The sequence below is a fragment of the Electrophorus electricus genome, chromosome 9 (genome assembly GCF_013358815.1).
Source record: "Electrophorus electricus isolate fEleEle1 chromosome 9, fEleEle1.pri, whole genome shotgun sequence".
Classification (NCBI taxonomy): Eukaryota; Metazoa; Chordata; class Actinopteri; order Gymnotiformes; family Gymnotidae; genus Electrophorus; species Electrophorus electricus.
Window position 1 is genome coordinate 10071989 of NC_049543.1, and position 21825 is coordinate 10093813.

At 37.9% G+C, this 21825-nt stretch overlaps 1 protein-coding gene across 1 annotated transcript; it reads left to right on the plus strand.

Annotated features, from left to right (window-relative positions):
• Positions 1-39: 39 nt before the first annotated feature.
• On the plus strand, positions 40-3403 carry sub1b (SUB1 regulator of transcription b). Its single transcript, XM_027028944.2, has 5 exons — positions 40-146; positions 1911-1980; positions 2148-2267; positions 2566-2674; positions 2974-3403. Exons 2-5 carry the CDS (start codon positions 1912-1914, stop codon positions 3051-3053), a joined length of 378 nt encoding a protein of 125 aa, XP_026884745.1. The 5' UTR covers positions 40-146; position 1911; the 3' UTR covers positions 3054-3403.
• Positions 3404-21825: the final 18422 nt, after the last annotated feature.

Below are 21825 nucleotides of genomic sequence, written 5' to 3' on the forward strand. Positions count from 1 at the left end.
TAAATGATTAGAAAAATACATTTCCCAGAAATCTCCACGCTATTCAACGTAGCTAATGGTCGGTCAGCGGTCTTGGTACCCAGACTTCCCGCCGCTATATGTAACTTGCCTGTTGAGAGAGCATCCTGCTAACTGCATCGTTCAATGTAAGTCATCATCATCATCCGTCTTTAATAGCATGACAATAAATGTATTTTAACTGCACTTTTGAATGTAAATATGTATATCAACACCAGAAAGCGAATTCAGGGTGCTATCAGTGCGATAACAAAGTGGTTCTGCGATAGGGTCTTATCCCAGGCCTTGCTACCCACGTTTGACCTGCGAGGCGTGAGATAGCTGTGCAACTTATTCGTCAGTGTGCGTCCTGAATGTAGCAAGCTACTGTTTAAAGTGGGAAATGTAGCTAACAAAAACTACAAGCTGGCCGATTTAGCAGATCTGCTCAATGATGATTTCATTGCCTTAAGTCATTGATTTAAGTTACTAATTCCTTAATTCATGTGCAACATAAAATAAGACAATAGCCTTTACCTGCTTTGTTAAATGATTAGGTGTGATAGAGTCATAATGTACGTAAATGCGGGCCCTCCTAAACACTTGTCTTGGCGCTGATGGTGCAGTGCAAGATAGGCCACAACACTAACTTGTCTTCCCTAAATTTCCAAAGGTTCAACAGGCCAGAGAGAAGCTATCAATGGTGCTGTGGTCAGCCACTGTCCTACCTTAGGGTTAGGATTAGAAGGGCTGGGGTGTTTCCTGATCCTTGATGGAAATGGCGTAGTAAGTTTATGTTTCACCTGTCAGCCCTTCCAACTCTTGGCAGTAGTTCAGTGGAAATGGGTGTGTGAGATCTTTGTTTCTCACTACATGTCATGTTACACTCAGTGTTGATGATGGTGTGAAACCCTGTAGTTGCTACGGGACTGGTGACACCTGTTTAGCCCACTTCTGCATGGATATTTGGTGTCAGCATGTCTGATGTATCATTGTGTAGTTAGTAAAAATGAAGCCCCTTTAGTGCTTACCTTTCGTGTTTTACCTGCACAATCATTTCAAATCATGAAAGATTTGTTAGGCTGATCAGTAACTTTAATTGCCCAATTTTCAATATATTTTGTGCCCTATCTAATTTAGAATATGATGGTAGCAAGCCATTTTGACCTTGAGACATAAATTGAAAATACAGAAATATGTAAAATACATAAAATTTCAGGAAGGGCTTTATGTGTAGTCTTTTGCATAAATGCCTTCAGCCTATATCCAGGGTGATCTAGATGTCCTGAATAAGAGGTGATCGTTTCTGAAAAATAATAATTAGCAGGTCATAAATCCATGTTTACCATAAAGGATAGGATTTAACATTTTCAAATGCATTATAAATAAACTTGTTCCATCATTTCTAATTGTGAATAGAAACTCATCAGCTAATAGCATTAGCCTCAAAAAACTTAACACTCCCTAGGAGCTTCCCACAATAATTTGATGATTATTATTATTTTAATAATATATAACGTTTTAATAAGGTATGGATTAAATAATATCACATCACTTATTTAAACATACATTAGTAGCAGATTTGTTGTGTAATATGGCCTTTTTCATTAAAAAAAGGATAAGTAGCTGAAGTAAAGATGAACAGTTATCACGTCAGACTTTTTGATTTAATTGAGGCTTACTTTGTCTTACTGTACAAAATGTAATATTTAACCATAATGTCCAGATGTAAGATTTGCTTGAGCAGAGAACCTCTGGCTGCTTATGATCAGTACAAATGCTGTGAGTGTTTCTGCACCCTGTAGATGAGCGTTTGGGTTTTAAAAGCATGTGCTGCTGGGTGTTATGATTACCATGTGGGGGCAGTGTTGGCTCACGTTTTACAGTAACAGTCTTGCCATTGTCTTTACCAGCATGCCCAAATCAAAAGAGGTGTTGTCTTCTACATCTGGCAGTGACTCCGACAGTGAAGCTGAAACAAAGGTATGGTCATTAATACTTTCAAAATACCGCAGTTCACGCTAGGCTGGTAGATCCTGCCTGCTTTTATGTCCAGGATATGAAAACTGGCTTGGACATAGGCCAAATTTCAGTTGATATTCATTAAAATTCATGGGCCTGAATGCAGCAATTTATCACATTTGTCACAGGCTAAGAGGAAGAAGGTGAGTGCTCCAGAGAAACCTGCTAAAAAGCAGAAGAGTGGGGAGTCCTCCAAACCAAGCAGCTCAGCGAAGAGTGATCGAAATAGTGATGACAACATGTTCCAGGTTCACACCATCTTTCCTAGACATTTTCAGTACACTAGATTAGTATGCTGTGTGTGATGCCATCTTCAGCTATAAGTACTGCAGGAAGCAGTGTAAGTCACACAGACAGAAGGTTCCGGAGGAGGAAGCAGGTAGATCGATCCCCTTCGCAGAGAAACAGTAAAGGCCCTGGGTGAAAGTTTGAAATGGCGGTGGGGGGCGGGGAGAAGAAGTGTAGAAGTGTATACTAAACAATATTGCTGTATTGCTGGCTTGGGCAATTTATAATGCTGGAGTCTAAATAATATGTCCTTTTCAGATTGGGAAGATGAGATACGTTAGTGTCAGAGACTTCAAAGGAAAGGTTTTGATTGACATTCGAGAATACTGGATGGACCAAGCTGGTGACATGAAGCCTGGGAAGAAAGGTAATTATCAAAACTGGTGTCCCTGGTTTTCCAGAAGTTTCTGAAAGCTGACACTTTCTGCCTTTATCATCGCAAAACTCAAATAAATCAGTTACATAATTACATGACATGACAGTCAATTTGGTAAAAATTATGCTTTCATAGCTGATTATAGAAATCCTGGTGGGATCAGTTTGCATGATATAATTTTTATAATGGTGATTCATTTTGGGTGACGTATGCCTTCAAATGAATGCTCTAGGATGGTTTGTCTCTCCAACTTGATGTTTGTTCCATCAATTGTACTGAATCACCCTTAGGTATCTCACTGAACCCAGAGCAGTGGAACCAGCTGAAGGAACAAATGTCGGACATTGATGATGCAATTAGAAGAGTATAAAATTTGTAAAATGTATTTCAGCAGGTGGGTCGTGTGTGGCAAAGTGTTTTTAGAATTCCATACTTTGGCATCTGGGCACTTTGTTAAACAACAGATTTTGTTTTTGTTTTGTTTTTTTTGTTTTGCTTTTTTTCTTTCCCCCTCGGTTTCAGTGTGGCTGCAGTTTAGTTCAAGCAGAGTGTTTTTGTTTGGCAATTCAGAATTCACAACTGCTGTTCGATGTTTGCAATGGATGAAATGTAAGTCTGTAATGGGGGAGCATTGTTTTGCGAATAAAATGGCTACACTCTTCTTCAGATTTAGTCTACATAATAAAGAGCACAGTCGCTGCTTGAGTGGTTTCACATTGACATGTGCTTGTCATATTTTTGGTCTGGCTTGTCAGTTTGAATATGCACTAGATAAATGGCACCTACTAGCTTGGCTTCAAATGAATGAATCTCAGATGCTCAGCGGGTAGTTTTTCATAGCACATATTGAGGACAGCTTTGTGGTAGAATGCTTTTAACATTTAACAGGCCAGTGAAAAGGGTGACCTAAAATGACCGTGTTTGGCTCTCTGTGACGCTTGCTGCGTTCAGTGATAAGTGCCTGTGTATAATTTGCTTGCCTTCGCGTGGGACCAGGAATTATAATTGTCCATACACCCACTCAGACACAGACCAGACTCCAGAGCAACAACAGCCCTTTCAGCTAACTGTTCAGAAAAGCCATCTTGCACCAATTGCATTTGCTGACCAAATTAAATCAGCCTCTTAAATCACGGTAGCCACTGTATTGCCAGCACCAATATTTGAGACAACATGGTTTATAATGTTGCGTGCAAAGGCGCCCATTAGTTAAGATTACCCAAGGGGTAAATGCAGTGTGAAAACGTGATGGCTTTTTTCCCCCCATTTCTTCCTTTTTTTTATGCCACTCTGCACTGTGAATGAGTGAATATATATATATATATATATATATATATATATATATATATATATATATATATATATATATATATATATATATATATATAAAGAAAGTAAGACAATTTAAATTCAATAAATAAAAGATGGATTTAGAGTATTGATTTCATTGAAAGGGTATAATCATCTGATCAAAAATGTGATTTTTCATCTAGTCTTTGGCTTGCTTTTCTGCATCTTTGCTGCTGGTCAGGCATGCAATTTCACACGATGTAAGTGTTCATATTATAACATGATATGCCGCAGTACGACAAAGGTGAATGATTATTACATTTCTGCGTTTCACCAGTGGCAGCACAGGTGCTAGTTACTATGGAGATCTTTTGTTGCTATAGAGGTCTAGTTCTAGAAAGGAGGTGATTATCATTAATGCTATTGTCTAGCTGAAGAGTGGGGGACTTAGGTTTCAGGTCCTATTTCTGTACAGGTAGAGCGCATGCATCTGCTCTCACTCTCATCATGCTGGAGTGCTCGATTGTAGGCCTGAAGTTCAGCAGAAAACACTGCGAGCACGAGAATGTGTATGCACACCCACGCCTACATCAGTAGTGCCCTCGGAACATGAGGATGATGTGCTCACTACACATCAGTGTACAAAGCAGGCTTCCACAGTCCACCCCCATGATATAATCATATATGTGCCAAGTTAGGCAGCTGCTGATCAGGTTGAAGATGATCACATTTGCAATGCAGCAAATGCACGCAGATAATACACAGAGCAGTTCAGACACAATGACCAATTTTGGGGCAGTGAATCACTAGATGGTGCTAGTGCTCCATTTTAGCTTTCATTGTTCACTTGGTATGTTTTTAATTTTAGTACTCTACTTTTTATTACTATTAAATGCTAATATTGCTCTGATTTTTGCATACTGCATTAGTGCTACTGACATTCCTTTGGTTATGCAAATGTAAAAAGAAGATTGCTTTTTCCCATACTTGCTCCTGTACTATATTTATTATCATTGTTATTGTGATTAGTATTGGTAATATATTTCATTTTCCAAAGCAAAAGGAAATAATTCTTGTTGCAAATGTGAGTAATACCTATTTGTCTTAATGAGGAATTGCCTTGACTGTCAGTGTCACTAATACAAGAGGAATTTTGATACCTTTTTAGTGCGGCAATGTGATTTATGATTAATATCTAAATGGCCAATATGGATATTAGTTCTTGGGAGTACCATCTGTAGAATCATTCATGAACAAGGGCTTGTTCATATGATGGCTGTCCAAGGTTGCATTGTGGTCTGCACACATTTTAGTGGAAAAATGTCCTCCATCACATACACGCACGCAAGGCAAGTCCTCTCCCATCCGCCCGCTAAAAGGCACACGCTCCCCAACTGCTGTAAGTGTTTTGGAGTGCCCATTCAACCTGCACCTGGAGACTAGGCAGGGATAGACCGAGACTTGGCTGCTCAGGAAACGCCGCCTTTCTTCCCGTACTTTACGCTATACTTTGATGGTTTTATGATTGATCGAGGGAAGAGTATCCTGGAAAAGAGAGATGGGGGGGGGGGGGCAGTGGAATGGGTGTGCTCCACTAGTTCAGGTCACAGACGCCTCTGAAGTCCAACATCTGCTTCCATTTGAAGGGTCTGCAATAAGCCCAGTGATTGAACATCAGCGGCTGTGGTTGTTCGACTATTGCTTGTGTCATTGGAACCTGGGGGATTGTATTGCAGGTTTCGGCACTTTAGGTTCTGTTTACATCAGGATATGGGAACATGCAAGAGAACCTTAGCTCATCTTTGGGCTAATATCAAACTAACAATTGTTTGAAATGGGGTGGGGTATGAGGAAACCCTCTGAGCCTACTTTTTGATGGATGTCTCTGTCTCTGTTGTTTTACTCCATGGTGGCTAATATAATGGATCTTGTTTCTTGGAAGGAATTTGCTCTTCCATGGAGATGTGAAATGCATATTGATTACAGGGCGCCTTGAGTTTCCTGTCCGTGATGGGGATGGTTTTGGCTGTGAAGTACAGCTGGACCTTGCCAATTTCTCTACACTTTAATTATCTTTACAATGCACAAATGATATTGATAGGTTTACAGGCCAGAATCCCCATGTTTGACCCTCTTGAGGGATGAAATCATTCATATTTCACACATCATAAGAAAAACAAGTAAACTTGAGTATAACTTGAGGAATCCAGTTGAATGTTGGAGTGGGAGAAATTCCACACGGTTGGCCAATCAGGTCAACTCTGGTGGAAATGCTCCTGTTGTGGTACATTTCTTGGCTAGACCTACTTCTGTTCTATATGTATGACCTGTAGGATTTAAAAAAACAAACAAACAACAACAAACAAAAAAAAACACCACGTGTTGAGGTAGTTTGTCCCATGGCTGTTTCAAGCAAATATCCAGCCAGTGTCAGTTTAATGACTGCTCCAATTACTTTTGGCAAATAAAGAGGGAGACTAGCTATGCATTGATTCCTAGAGAGGCCAGTTCAGTGGAGCTGTCATAAATGTGAATCCAAATCAAAAAGGGCCATCTTTCATGATTAATGAGTGCCCTGCAACTGCTGTTGGAGAGGTAACCATTGGGAATGGGTGAAATACTACTTGGGATTGTCTTTAGACCTGACCATTATTAGTCAGTTCAGAGGCAGTAGATTGTTTTTGAACAGACCACATGCTTCAGAGAAAATTTTTAATTAAAACTGAAGTAACAGTTTGACTCAAAACAGCTCTTGCTTGTCACAACTTCTTAATTTGTTGTCTTAGCTTGTCCTGGACTTGTTAATTGGTTTATTGAAAAGGGGTCAGTGATATATGTAAGGCCACACTGGCACATACTGCATGTGGAATGTCTGAGGTAATTTGATATGATGGACTGTTAAACTGCCTCAGACAGCATTTTACACACACACATGCACCTCTTCAGTCTCAAGTTACAAAACAATTTTAGTGCTAACATATTCAACTGACCGCTCATATTTCGTTTAATTTATCCAGTGTCAGCCATTAAAACTGTAGTTGTTTCCTCACTCTCGCCTTGGAGTCTAGTGGAACACATGCTGATTGGTGGAAGCCTCAGACTCAGCATGGCCTCTCTTGCCGGGAGGGTTTGGCTGTCAGCATGCTGTCGAGCTGCCGGGCAAGGTAAGCGAAAGCGGGGGCTTGGTGCTGCCCACAGGCTGTTGACGTTGGCCGGAGCCCGCTGAGGAATGCGGCAGCCCCTGTTGACGGCCGCTTCCCCCACCCCCCGCCCTCCCCTGCCGGAGCTGAGACCCCGCCGGCTACAGAACCCCACTGAGCTGAACCTACTCAGGGTCAGCTAGGGGTGCCCCTGGCCTGTTCAACCGTCCACGCTTGTTTGAAAAAGTCCCTGGGGCTGCACACTGATCGTTCATACTGATAGAAGAGGCTTGTTCAGGCCAGTTTTTCACAGCCAGGTCGTGTCACTTGACCAGTTTAGAGAGTGGAAGTCTGCCCCAGGGCTCTGGGGTTCGTCACCTACTAGGCCAGATTTTCTTCACCTTTGGCCCATCATCAACTATTCAACAAGATGGCATGAAGGAGCCCAGCTGCCCAAGATGACACAGCCTGGAAACTCACCGCATATCCTCTGTGCCTTGTAGCACTGATTGCCTGTGTGGCAAAGCATTATGCAAGGAGTTCCATGTGGCATTCCAAACAGCCTGAACCATACTTTAATTCCACATATTCCTGAGGGACACAATTAAGATAGTCATGCTTGTAAATTTAATGCAATGCTCCAAAAGTGAAAAGTAGCTCTCACTATCTTCACTTTGAGATGGCAAAACCCAATGCCAAAACAGAGGGTGCATTTATCTACTACATACAATGCAGTCTCTGTAGCAAATAATTTTGTTATGGCTTTGTGCATTCTCAGTGGAATATCTTATCAAGGGGAAAATCCTTAGAATGAATAATTTGATTGCATTATTAAGCAAACTGCACAGACATTGGGTAATAATATCGCACATCTCTCAATTAGGATAATAGTGGAAAATACGTTCAACCATATGAATCCAGGTAACAGTGAAGGAAAATTTACCATGATTAATGGAAAAAGACCATTCTGGAATAGGGCAGTCATTAAGTATTCGTGGACGTGTTTGCCTTGTTTGTGCTTGTGGTTCTGTTTGAGGTTATGTGGAAGTACAACAGGATTGAGGGTTTTCCACTTGGCTTTGTTAAGAACTTTTCCCTCCTTTTTTTCCCTCCTGAATCCATAGAGATGTTTGAAACTCAGAAAAGAGACTTGAATATTAGTTCATTTTAACAGCACCGTATTCATCATTTTCTGTAACTATAATTTACATGTTGATATTGCATTTGTGCAACAGAATGTATTAATTCATTCCTTCATTATTAAACAAATATGGCATAGATTCAGTATTACAGACACATCAGCAAGAGGACAGAGAAACTAATGCTTTCACTTCTCTGTATTCAGACATAATTTCTCTCTTTTTGCCATCATATGAAAGCATTCAGAGTTGGTTATTTAGTTAGGCTCATGACGTCTCAGTTGACAAAAGCTGACTTTTTCCTTAGTTCCCTGAACCAAGGCCTCTGTCTGTTGGTTTTTGTTTTTTTAAAAAAAACCTCACACCCTGTCTACCCACTATCTTCCCACCATTTGTCACAAGAGCAGAATGTAGACAGTACCAGACAATGAAAAGCAGTAATACACCATTCAAATAAACTGGGGTTTGCAAAGGGAAGGGAAAAAAAAAAACTGGAGAATCTCTGACGTAAAAATGTCTACCACACACAGAATGTCAACATGTAGTGTTTCTCTTTGACAGAGGGACGTCAAAGCGTGCCATTTGGAGGATGTATAAACAGAGACCTGCACATCTCTTTGTAGCTCTGCTAAATGCTATCTGCTGTTAGAACCACACGCATTCCTGTGTGAAACCTTGTTAGGACCAGCCTCAGCCTGGCATTTTCTTTTTTCTTGTTTTAACTGGAATGGTTTAACATGCGTCAGCTTATAATGTGAAAATTACAACTTTTATTGTTTAGCTGTTGTATGTGAAATATGCTTATATGTTATAAGAATGATGTAGTTACTGTAGTTGATTTTGGCTTGTGAAGTGATCTTCTTTTAGGGCCTAATGAAATGTAGTGCAGTTTATCTGAAGGATGGCTCTCCATAATCCAATTCAGTGCCTGAGATAAAGCAACCTAGTGGACATTTAAAGTAACCCATAAGCTCTGGATCTAAAAACAAAGATGTGATATTCAAGCACTAGGTCTATTAGTGTTCCAATAACGCAGACTGTCTAATTGAATTAGTGGTGAGAAAAAATTTACGTGGTCACACACTCATGCTGGGCTGTTAAATCATTCATTCAGTGTTTGCCCCCAGGCGAGCATCACTTTACTAATTAAGTCACAAGCCTCATTTACAATGTTATTCTACAGTTCATGTTTCCATCTCATTTAAAAGGTTTAATAAATGCAATATTTTGGATTTAAACAAACCTCTAATGACAAGGAGAGGTTTTTAATGTGTTCTAAAGGGAGCAGAGGCAGTGTCTGCACTTCAGAGGTTAAGGAAAGTTAACTGGAATGTCTGCAGTGCAGTTTGGAGTAATGTCTGCCTGTATCATTATTTTGTTCCGAAAATCATTACTTTTATGGTGTCACATTCTTCTTTTTATTTGGTCAATGGTGGACTTGTAGAATAGTTCTGAGGCATTTTTCCACTCCTTATCGAATTACATATCAACACTGCTGAAAGATGACAATGCAAAGAGGAAACAGTCATCTTGGCTCTGTTTAAAAAATCTTGAGTTTTATAGGCATTATCATCACCAGTTCCGGCAGCTTCACATTATCTAAAGGCGGTGTCTCTTCTGAATCTTATTGCCTCGGTACCATGATCCATTGTGGTGGAAAAGGAAGTGTTTGGTGAGGGTGGGTCAACTGCACATAACTGTAAGGTAGGCTCCTGGGGAATGCAGGTTACCTTGACTCCCCAGGCCTGAGAGCACCAGGACCAACCTCCCCCTCCCCTGGGTCCTATTAACCTGTCCCTGAGAGTTTGTTTTTACATGCCTACGCGTTCACTGCCATGGCCTCTTTTAAAAGGTAAGAGGTATGCTGCTGCCAAAAGAGTTGCACCAAAATGGAAAAGGAAAACCAACAGGGGGTGTCTGCTGAACAACAAGGCAAAACATCCAGTGCTGTTAGGGGCATATTCAAATATGCACTTTGCAAGCTTAAAGATTCAAAACACAAAGCACAACCCTTTTGAACATTGTTGGCTCTGTCACTCTGGTACCTGTCCTATCATGCATTCTGTTCATATTAGGGAATGACTGTGCTGTATGTTTGCTTTACCAGTCTGTGAAAGCTACAACAATGAAAAAGCAAAGTGTGATTACTTTCAAGGCTGTGAAGTGTGGAAGGAGAAACATAATGCTGACATTGGGATAATGACTTGGGCCCTAAGATGTCAAACAGAAAGCATGCACAGGGTGTGCTGGTGGGGGAAACTCAAATTTAATCTCTACTCTTTCCAACTGCAGTAGTTTTACATTTACAGGATTCTGTCACAGATGGAATCCACATATGTCAAGGACATTTGGCTACATAAACTGGCCCAGTGTTTCAAAGGCAGTGTTGTTGCAGGGAAAAACAACTTGGTGGAATGTCGTTCAGTCCAAACAGTCAACCTCAGGAGGGTTTTCATCAAAAAATACTCCCTACTGTGCAACCATTAACAGCTGTAGGTCTCAATCAATCAGATTTCAATTGTTTGAAATACCAAAGGAAGACTAAATAGCCCCTCTAGACTATACAATCTGTTTCTTGGATTTGTTGTTCGACAGCGTTGTCTCTTTGACAGACACAGGCACACTACACACTAACTGCTTGTATATGAAGAAAATTCTAGGGAGTAGGAACCTCTGACTGAAACATCCTGTTTCTCTGAAAACCTTGTGTATGTCACTGAATATATAAACATGCATAAGTATGTAGGTATGCATGTATCTCATGATAGTTCTGAAATGACAAAAAAAAAATCTGCTGACCTAACTGTGGTGACACCTTTTATTTAGCCTATGGCTGTTGACAAATGTGATTTTGGGGGTTAGACAAAGGTGTTAAGTGTTTATTGATCACCAACGCTCACTAATTCTCACTTGTTATTGATCAATAATGCTCACTAATAAACGAATGTTTACATCAGATATAATCTTAAGGCATCCTTTGTTGAATGTCTAAGCATGCACACTGTGTATCTCATTTGGTTAATGGTATCTGACAACAGTAAATGTACCATTTCAAATTGGACCAGGTGTATTTTCTTCTGTCTGTCATACACAAGGCAAATGTATTTTTCCTGTCATACAGTGACACAACAAAACATACTTAGAGAGGCCACAGGGATAACTGTATATGACTGCTACAAACTATCTTCATACTGTTTTCTTTGGAGAAGAGATGTAGTTGCCTGTTGTCTAATGAGTGGAGATTTGATTTCTTTGGACCCATCTTGGAATATAAACAGCGTTGAGTGACTGAAACAAACATTACTGATACAGTGCAGATCGGGGATTTGGAGAGAACACGATGTTGTCCCAAGAACAGGGCATTACTGGGTGGGGGATTTAAGAATGGGGATTATTTCAATTACTCTTATCTTATTGTCCATGCAATTAACACTTTAAAGACTAACATTTTTAAATTAGAAGTAAATTCTCCAAAACAAAGTTTAATCCATTATATACTGCACTATTAATAATTCATCAGAGAGTTAGATAAAAACCCAACTTCAAGTTTTTGCATCATCCTATTTAAACTATTAAAACTATGATTTTGATCTTAGCTACCCAGGGGAATATATTTGTCAATAAACATTCAACTGACACAAACACATGATAATATGATAAGTGGGGGCAAATGCTTTCTGGGACTATATTTGATAAGAAAATCAGTTCAGACAGACCAAGGCACTGTATAAATATTTTGCTATCACATTACCCTGGGAGAATAGCTACCTCAAAAGCTACCTCAGTCAACGATTTGGAGCACTGGAAATACTAGTGTTTCACTAATGGGCTTTTCATGGTTCAACCTGCACTAGAATAATGGGGGATCCTCTTATCTGCAGTATTTGTTATAAAATGAGGAATGTGAATCAGAAAGAGTGAATCTCATATACTTGGTTTATCTCCAGAAGGGTCTGACAATAGGGGTATTCTGCCAGCAAAACAGCGCTTGGGAAAACAAAGGACATGTGCAATTTTACAGACATGCTGTAATTGACATGACATATCTCAACTGAAACCAGTTAGTCATTCAACACCAACTAGGTTTGAATTTTTTAAAAATAAGAATTTAAACAATGTAATATTATTAACTGCCCAAAAACAAGGATGTAAGAAGAGGAAATGTTTTGAATACTAAAGAACATAGTAACTGTAATGAAATTAATTACATTTTTAATCAATTATTATAAAGGAGCAAAGAAAAAAAAAAGGTAATTGGTGAAACGAAATTATTAATAAATGTTATTGGCCATTGCTCATTTATTTTGCCCAATTTCCTCACTAAGTCCAGAGACAGGGTGTGAATCAGATGGTGTCAAAAGCAAAAAAGTTTCATCAGTGCTCTTGGCATTCAGGAAACATGTCAGGCCATCATGGCAACCTATTGTTTGTTTGACCCACATGTAAAAATGATCTTACCAACTACCAATGAGCCAGCATTCAGTTGCTTCTGATAGCAGTCAAGCAAGTACAAATCGAATCCATTTCACATGCAATGTTATATGACTCTTTGTTGTCAAAACAATGTACCCAGTAAGTTTCAGAAAGTGGTGTACTTAGCTGTCATGGTCTCAAGTCAACATCTGTTTCCAGCTGAGTTAAAATTAAGCCTCTGTTCTTTCATTACCTTTTAAAATCAAAATGGTGTTAAAAAGAAAAAAGAATAAGAAAGAATAAGAAAAATAAGAAAAAAATAAGAATAAGAAAAAAAACAACTTAAAAATAAAGTGCTTTACAAATATCATGATAGTAATGTATCTTCTTTTTATTTCAGCCAGCAAACCTTTCCTCTCAGTATTTACCCATTACACAAGACTGGTATTTGGCTGTTGAGACCAGAATATTTTGAAAGTGCTTAGCTGCGAAGTGTGACACTGACACATTGAAACGCCTGGCCTTGTCTCTTTAGTGGTGGTCTTTCCAGAAACCAGTGAGAAGTCCAGTGTTTGTTGACATTTCCCACACTTTTACTTTGTGGGATGTATGCGAGGCAGTGCTTGTCCAATAAAGGTACGAAAACCAGACAAGACTCTTGGTGTCCATTAGTAGGTGGTGATTTGATTTCATTGGTGCTTCAAAAGTTGAAGTTCTAGAAGTGGTAATCTCTATTTACAGTCACTAAATCAACATTCATGCTATTCATCTTTTGCCAGGTTGAACAGGCAAAGCTAACAATGTGATCTAATGCTTTTTTCTGTTTATAACACATTTTTACTTCTTTATTTACTTATCTTCAAAGTTTATAAAATATTTCTAGGTAGTCAGTTTGAGAGTAGTAGAGCAATTATTTGTATGCCAGTAGAACACATATCTACTTTGATATAAAATGTGGATCTTTTTTCTGGGTATCAGCATGTGAGAGAAACCAAGAAAGAAAATTTTAAGTTCAAAGAAAATTCCCTTCAGGTTTAGACTCTGATTGTCTGTCATGTTAGTCAATACCTTGAGGAGTTAACCATTACTAAAAACATGGGTTTCCCTTGTTGATAACTGCCAGGAGTTTCAGCTTTCTTTCTTTATGTTTCAAATAAGATGGAATTAATTAAAGAGGGAAGTAACCATTGCCAACATCTGAGCATCACTGCACAGATTTAATGAGGTATCCTTTTTAGAAAAACTCAGTATGCCAGGCGTGTGGGAGTTTTGGCTAAACATCACTTAAAAGAGAAACTCAGCAAGTTGTTGACAAAAAAAAAACAAAAAACAGCTGTTGCACACTCATTTTTGCACATTTCCCTGTAAACCTTCATTGGATGCATCCAACGATTTGTTCTATATTAATCATAGTTGAAGTAAATGTATCATCTACTGGACAGGCAAATAAAAGTGCCGCAACCTGGATGATTCACTAAGAACAAATGTCTCCTTGAATCAGTCCTGTCTTTGTATTATTAGCCAGACACCTTACAACTAGAGCATTCTCCTCTGAGTAACCAACCCTTTGCATAATGTTCTTTATTCTGCATTCATCTAGTTGATTCATGATAAATAATTTCAACTATGTTGAGCTAATTTTGACCATGGACTTCTTTTTAAATGATTATTATAGGTGTGCATTACATTTCAATTACATGATCATGAGGTTTACATGACTGAAAACCTGATATATGATAACTTAGAGCCATAACTTACGCACATGTGAATTAAATGTCTCATTAAGACACTTTATTAAATTCTGAAACTTTGAACCATGTAACATTTTTTACCAAACACATGCTAAAGAATCTCACTATCTACACATCTCTTGAAACAGAATTATTTTTTTTCTCATGAACTCCTCAGATTCAAACAAATGCATCAAACAAACAAAAACTGCCATTACTGGGCTTCTGTGATTTGGTATATCCCCAAACATTTACTATGAAAACAAAACTATTTTCAGCTCACCCACTGGACAGTGTCTGCTGTTGCCAAGGCCAGGAATGTGCCTGATAAATGCACTCACTGACTCTGCCAAGTCCAAGAACCCTCCACCCTGAGCAGTCTGAACATGTCGATGGATTAGAAGCAGGTACCTCCATGAAATGGATGACGGAGCGGAACAGTTTAAATTTTTTACTTTAATGACAAAAGGTGAATTTTAGGCCAGGGATGTTATGAATATACAAAAAAGGGTTCGTCACTGTTTTCCAAAATTCAAATTGAATTATAAAATGTAGCAGTAATCTGCCATTGAGATGCAAAATATGCAAAAAAAAAAAATCTGCAGTACATAATACATAGTTTATCAGATAACAATTTCCATATTCACTTTGTAACAGTATTAGGATGTTTTAACATGCTTAATCAAAGAAGAATGTTGTCATTTTATGGTCCACGTAGAAGGGCATCAAAGGATAATGCATCTTGTAAAATTCACCTTGTGCTCATTTATACAGTCAGTCACAGTGCAAGACTTGGTACAACGGTTTGGTTGCCTTTTTGTTAAATGGTACCCCATTAGCTAAGATAATACTGAAGAGGATCCTTAAGGTTTTATGTTTTTTTTTCTTTTGTTGTTCTTTCAGAAATTTCATTTCTGTTTTAAAGTAGGGGAAAAAGAAGAAAATGCTCACACTTTGACACCCTCACCCCCCAGACATAAACTGTGGGAAAGACTCCTGAGAAAAGAAGCAACAGGACTATTGTAGGAAATTGGAACATAAATAAAGTTCCTGGCAACAGTCTGCATGGGGGGACTTTAGAATAAAGTGAAATCTTTTGTGTTTGTGTTTGCTTGCCACTTTTGCTGCTTCCGTAGAAAGAAAAAACATAATACACATACATCGCATCCTTTAAATTCATGCAAATATTGTGGTAAAATTAAGTAAGTAAAATGAACTTTTTTAAGAGGTGATGTTTCAAGAGTTTTGTTATTCAACTTGGAACTGACTACATGGCTTGTTGTCTAGATTGTCTTTTGTATCACTAACACCAAGAGAGTATGAGGAACCCTACCATCCCAAGCACAAGTACAGCCAGAGGTTTCCCTTAAGGAATGTCATGTAAGTTTCATTATAAAGGAAAGTTATGACCAGCCTTGACTTTCAAGAGCTTTGCAGAAAGCAGATTGTTTCAGCTTTCAGTGTGAATGACGCACCATAGGGCAGCAAACATCTTTTTTTGATTATAATTATTGTTATTATTTCCTTTCAAAGGACCTTTAATAAAATTCATATGACTTCTTAAAACAGGTAATGCCATCAAATCAGTATTTTCAGTTGTTTATTTCCTTGGTGACCATGCATGCTTTTGGCATGCAACAAATGCACACTATTCAGCTAACCCCAACAGCACCTGTACTGTTGCTTGATGTCAATCGAATGCCATGCAATTCCACAGTTACATGTGGTAATTGACTGTCTAGTCCTCTGTCTTCCAACATCAATTACTTTGCCTGAATGTTTACCATCCGTTGCAAGAAAGGGACAAAGCCCCAGTTTGTTTGCCTAACATAGTAACTGGTGCTAGCTTCCTTTAATGCTTGTTACTCTTCTATCCTTTAGTTACCTCCTTGATCTGTTTGAGGTTTCTTTGAGGCTGTTCAGTAGTTCCAGCTGTGCACTGTACTTGTGTAGAATAGCAGGGCTTGCACATGCAAGCATGACAGGCCTCTATGTGAGATGGTGATGGTAATCTTTCAGTATTCTCTTTTATATCCCTATGTTCAATGGATAATAAAAATAAAAATTATAAACATGTGGTCATGATTTTCTTGATGAGGTAAAGGCAGGGCAACGGCCAGCATTGGCTTACCTAATGGGGCCATGTGCCTTAGTACAGCACCCTTTGGAACATTCAAAAACCAAGCAAAAAACAAAACAAAACAATGTAGTAAGTGTGGTACTAACACATTCTGTTATTTTGCATCTAGTCAAGTGTTTTATTGAAGAAAGTCTTTGGCAACCTGGGCTACAATCTAGCAGAAACATGTGGCTTCAGCTGATAGCTGACCATAGAGCTTGCCGCAAATATTTTATACACGCAGCACAGTACTGCAAGTCGGGGGGGGGGGGGGGGGGGGCTTAAGCATAAACACTTTCTGTTGCTACCTATGTTGCTGTTATTTGTTTTGATAATTACTGTTTCTAACTAATTATTGGGGATACAAATTACTTCCTCATGGAGATCATCAGTATAATAATGCAAGTTTGCCCGCAGGCCATTTATATAGGCAAAGTGTGCCCACCTGGAACTGATCCACGACTGCGATAACATCACTCTGACGCTTCTCTCATCCACCTGTGATCTAATGTGGCTGAGGATCAGTAAGTGGCCCATATAAAGGAATAATGTTTGCAAAAGGGTCATAAAGTCTCATAAGGTCTCATGTCCACTTCCCAAGTTTACCCTTTAAATCATCTAATAGACACCAGAGTATTCCTTTTTATGGGACACAGTAGATGCTCCATAGCACAGCACTCATTCAAAGCTCCCTGTGGTTTTATGGGAAGCAAGTTTTTTGAAACAAGGACATATGCTTTGGCTCTGAATCTGCATCTCACATCATCCAATCAGATGGTGATTATAAATATAGTGGATAGAAATGCTTTGAAATTTTTATGGCTTGATCTCATTTTTGAAAGATGAAGTACCTTAACTAAACAGTTCAGACTCTCATATGCGTGTTTCCCATAATTGAGAGGATTCTTGAGATTTCCCAGGTTGATTAGTTCCTAACATCATTCTTCAAGCATACATAATCAATCACCTGCTGGTTTATTACAGAAGGATACACATACCATGGCCATAGTAATATGTTCCTAGGAAACCATATTCAAGAAAGGCTTGAATAGTAATGAAAAAGTATTCCCATCAGTATTAGTTTTAGTTAAATGAATCTTAATTAAATCTTACATTAATTAAAATAAATTAGATACATTAATCTGGCCAATATAATATTACTGGAATTAAGTTAAGTAAATTGTCAAAGGTTAAAAATCTTAGACCATTACTGGACTCTTTGTCAGTTCACAGATAATTGTCTTTCTTGTTGACTAGGTAACCAGTCAGCAGAGTAAAGCTCAGCATTTTAACATTCTCTACTGTATCCTTGGCAACAGACAGAGAAGAGAGCAGTAAAGGAACTCTTCAAAGTAGCAGTCACCTTTTGGAATGTTGAAAACCATAAATGTGATTTTTGTGACACTGCAAAAAGAATTATAAGAATTTTGCCATTTCTTCCATGTCCACTACGAAAAATAAAATTCTTTAATTACAACTTATACAACTTAACCACTTATGAATTTAATGCGCAATGCATGATTGACAAAATATGACCTAGAATATGTCACTTCTCAGAATAAAAGTGCTAGTATCTGTTTCTGCCTCTCATATTGTGATTACATAGACAAGAATTAAGTGGTCCTTGAGCCACATACCTTACATGGCTATAGGCATAAGAAAAATAATTTGTTTTCTTACATCTTATTAGCAGCAACCTGGTATGCAATCAGTTCTCTTAGAAGAGAATAACAAAACTATTCCATTGACTAGGCTCCTCTACTTCATGTAATAACTCTAAGGGTGATGTGAAAACCATGAACAAAAAATCAGGGCACATATAAATAAAAAAGAGTTTAAATTATAGTTTTGGAGTTAGCTTTAATGCTGGCCGTACACATTTGTCCTGTGATGAAGGAAATGGATTCTTGTTTTAGTACACAGACAATATACCCATAGTGTTTGTTCTTGATGTTCAACAACATATGTAAGTGGATTTTTTATGTAATACATAAGATTGTCTCAATAGTTAAAGGACATAATCTCCTGTTATAGAAAAAGGACTATTCACAATAATGTCCATTTAAAATAAAATTAAATCTAAGTGTTCCAACTGGGGGACATGGCTCCAAAAATTAAGAAATCTTAATTCTTAAGTAACTGCATGACAAGACTCAGGGCTAAACAAGACAAGCTCAATATAAACAGTTCTGGATTATAACTCCACTTCCTATCATGTGGATAAAGACGTTTCATATATCTGCATACAACATTACTGACCTAAGTAGGCCACACTGCAAAAAGCCTAGAGTCCAGTCTTTCTTTGAGCCCCATAGACCCATATAAACACCATAGGTGTTAATTTAACATTGAACTTTTTTTGCTGTGCATGGTGAGTGATTTCAACAGTGTGGTTATTCTGTGTTTTCTTTTGCTGGTCTGAGGGTGGAAGTGGAAGAGCCCTTAGTAGTGCCAGGTGCCAGCTGAACAGCATGGTTGGACAAGTTGAGACATTACTGTGTGGCAGGAACCGGAACTCTGAGTCTGGTTGCTGAGCTGCCACATGGTCTCGTTGCTGATGAAGTGTGACCACTTGACATTCTGCAGATGGCTCAGGGTGTTCATGTCAAAGAAATCAAAGTTCCTTTGTTGCTGAGGGCATTATGGGCTGTGTCCAAAAACTACACATTTTCATGCTGGAGGATTATTAATCTTGATTTGTGACTGGATATGAAATGTATGGCATTATCTTACTCGTAACATGTTACTACTTTATTTCATAAACAAATTGTTTTTTTCTTTCCAAATATATTTGTAGTCAGAAATCCAATCACTATCCAATCTTCACAGTGCCAAAATTCAAATTCCCTATAAATTCACAGATAATATTAAGCATTCTAATGAGAGACATCTACTATAGTAGTTAATCATTACTCAAATAAGCAAATAAAACTGGTGATCAGTAATTTCATGGGCAAAAGACAGTTATGGCTTAAATACACTTATGGCTTAAAAAACTTACTATACTGTATTACTATACTATTGTATTACTACATAAATACTATTTACTATATTTTGTATATGTTGTCCGTATTTATGCAATATGTTTCCCATTTTGATGGTAAATATCAATATCAATCATTTTTTAAAGGGAGCATAACCTGGAACCTGCAGCTTTAGTGTTATTCATAGTGTCAGTCCTTTAGTGTTATTTATAGTGTCTATCCTTTAGTGTTATTCAGTGTCTATACCCATTTAAATATAACAGGTTTCACACAAACCTGTCAGTCCAAGTGTTGTGATGGTTTTATAAAAATTGTTTGATTGTGCCAAGTGATACTACGAGGTAAATAGTTAATTTGCATGCTGCAGTGTTTCATGCTGCAATATCTTTTTTTACTACATCAATGAGAGTCATTTATGAAGTCACACAAATTTACTCTTTTCTATTTTCACAGATAACATGTTTGTGTCCTATACAATACTTATTAGACATTTACTGATTAAAACAAAGTATTATAATTTGATTAAATTATAAAAACCCATCTTCACAGAAAAATCTTTTATAAAATATATTTTAAACAATTCCCAGTAGAGTCCCAGGAGACTAGTTTGACATTTCATTTGCAAATACTTACTTCTTTCTCTAATTTTCATAATTCTGTCAATGCCATGTTTTTCCACCAGTTTATAATATGTAAACAAAAAGATTTAAAGGGCTCCTATATGTTTTGAATAAAACTTCAGAAGAGCATTTCAGCACCATATGTAATCACCAACGTTTCCTGGAACTAGCTACCACTTTTGAATCTGGAGGGCACTCAGAGCTGAATTAATTTGCAAAGCGAGTTTGAGTACTTGCAATCTGACTGTATTTGAAAAAAGCTGGCAGAGGCTGTAAATTAAACATGAGTACTGCTGGTGTGGATACAGGCCAAGTACCTGCAGAATTACTCCTGTATTTCATCTGCTTGTTATTTCTTGGCAGACATGTAAAAATTCATTTCTCTACAGCTTCCCAGCTGGAACTTGTGACCAGACAAGAAATGTTGTTTTCTGTGAAATAATGTTGTTATTTCCGATGTCACTGCCAATATTCACTTTTTGAAAGATCAGTAGTTTGTGGTGAGATGCTCCCTCAAAGAACATCACAGAGAGGTCAAAGGAATACAAAACAAACTACAGATGCTGAGAGGAAAAGTATATATTGGTTCAGGACAAGATTATTTCCTCTGTTTTTATTTTTTATGCTTTGACTCTCCCATGGCCTCTGTTCATTTAACATCAGAAATCTTGCATAATGGTAAGTCCTTTGCTAAAGATTCTATCATACAATACCGTTCCATGATCAATGCTTCTTTGTTGTGTTAAAACAACAGGATTTGTCCTGAACGTCAAAGAGGAAGTGAGATTGTGATGGAGCTAATGGATTGTTGGCTCATTGCACATGGGAATGCTGAGGAAACCTGTGCACTGAGGATGCAGTCTAAAGCTGTTTGGTCCTAGGCTTTTGTTATGTATGTGCTTCCTATATTAAATGGTAACAAGCTGGCCTCCTAGCTCCATAGTGACTAGTCTACAGGCATGTTTTCAGGAAGCAATTGAGATAAGACTCTTGAATAGGGGTCTTTTCCGTCCCCTCATGCACACACTTTGCCTCTAAGTGCTGGGAAATGAGTTGCCCTATGTATGTGTTGACATTATGACTGAGAAAACATCATGAGGGGAAAATGTTTTTCTGAAAGAAGAAAAAGAAACTTTCAGTGTCTAATAATATTAATTACAAAAAAATCTAAAGACACAAACAAAATTTTATATATATATATATATATATATATATATATATATATATATATATATATATATATATATATATATTTTTTTTTTTTTTTTTTTTTTTTTTTTGTTTAAAGGGGGGATGGTAGCTCAGTGATTATAAACATTTTAAGAGGGGCAGTGGTAGCTTGGTTATTAAAGTACATGCCTAGAAGTCAGTAGGTTGCCAGTTCAAGTTGCCACTGCTGTGCCCCTAAGCAAAAACCTTAACCGTCAACTTGTACTCAGTAATAAATATAAGTTAAAATTTCAATGTGTTTCAAAATATACATTAAACACAGTTTCTAATTTTCCTATTTCTACAGTAGAGCTGTCAACACAATAAAAACGCAACATTACCAGGCATTTCCTAATACCACAGTTCCTTAGAGATACAATATAGAATATCAATAACAAAAATCACAAATAACAAATAAACACAAGCTGTTGGCATGGAGGAATGAAGTGAATACAGCCAATCTTTACTGTCAAGTAGATGAAGCTGAGAACTGTGAAA

Excerpts from the sequence above, each read along its gene's own strand:
- sub1b (XM_027028944.2), top strand. The coding sequence starts at position 1,912 with ATGCCCAAATCAAAAGAGGTGTTGTCTTCTACATCTGGCAGTGACTCC. Across the intron at positions 1,981-2,147 it reads ACAGTGAAGCTGAAACAAAG|GCTAAGAGGAAGAAGGTGAG; the intron begins GTATGGTCATTA and ends CATTTGTCACAG. Across the intron at positions 2,268-2,565 it reads GTGATGACAACATGTTCCAG|ATTGGGAAGATGAGATACGT; the intron begins GTTCACACCATC and ends TGTCCTTTTCAG.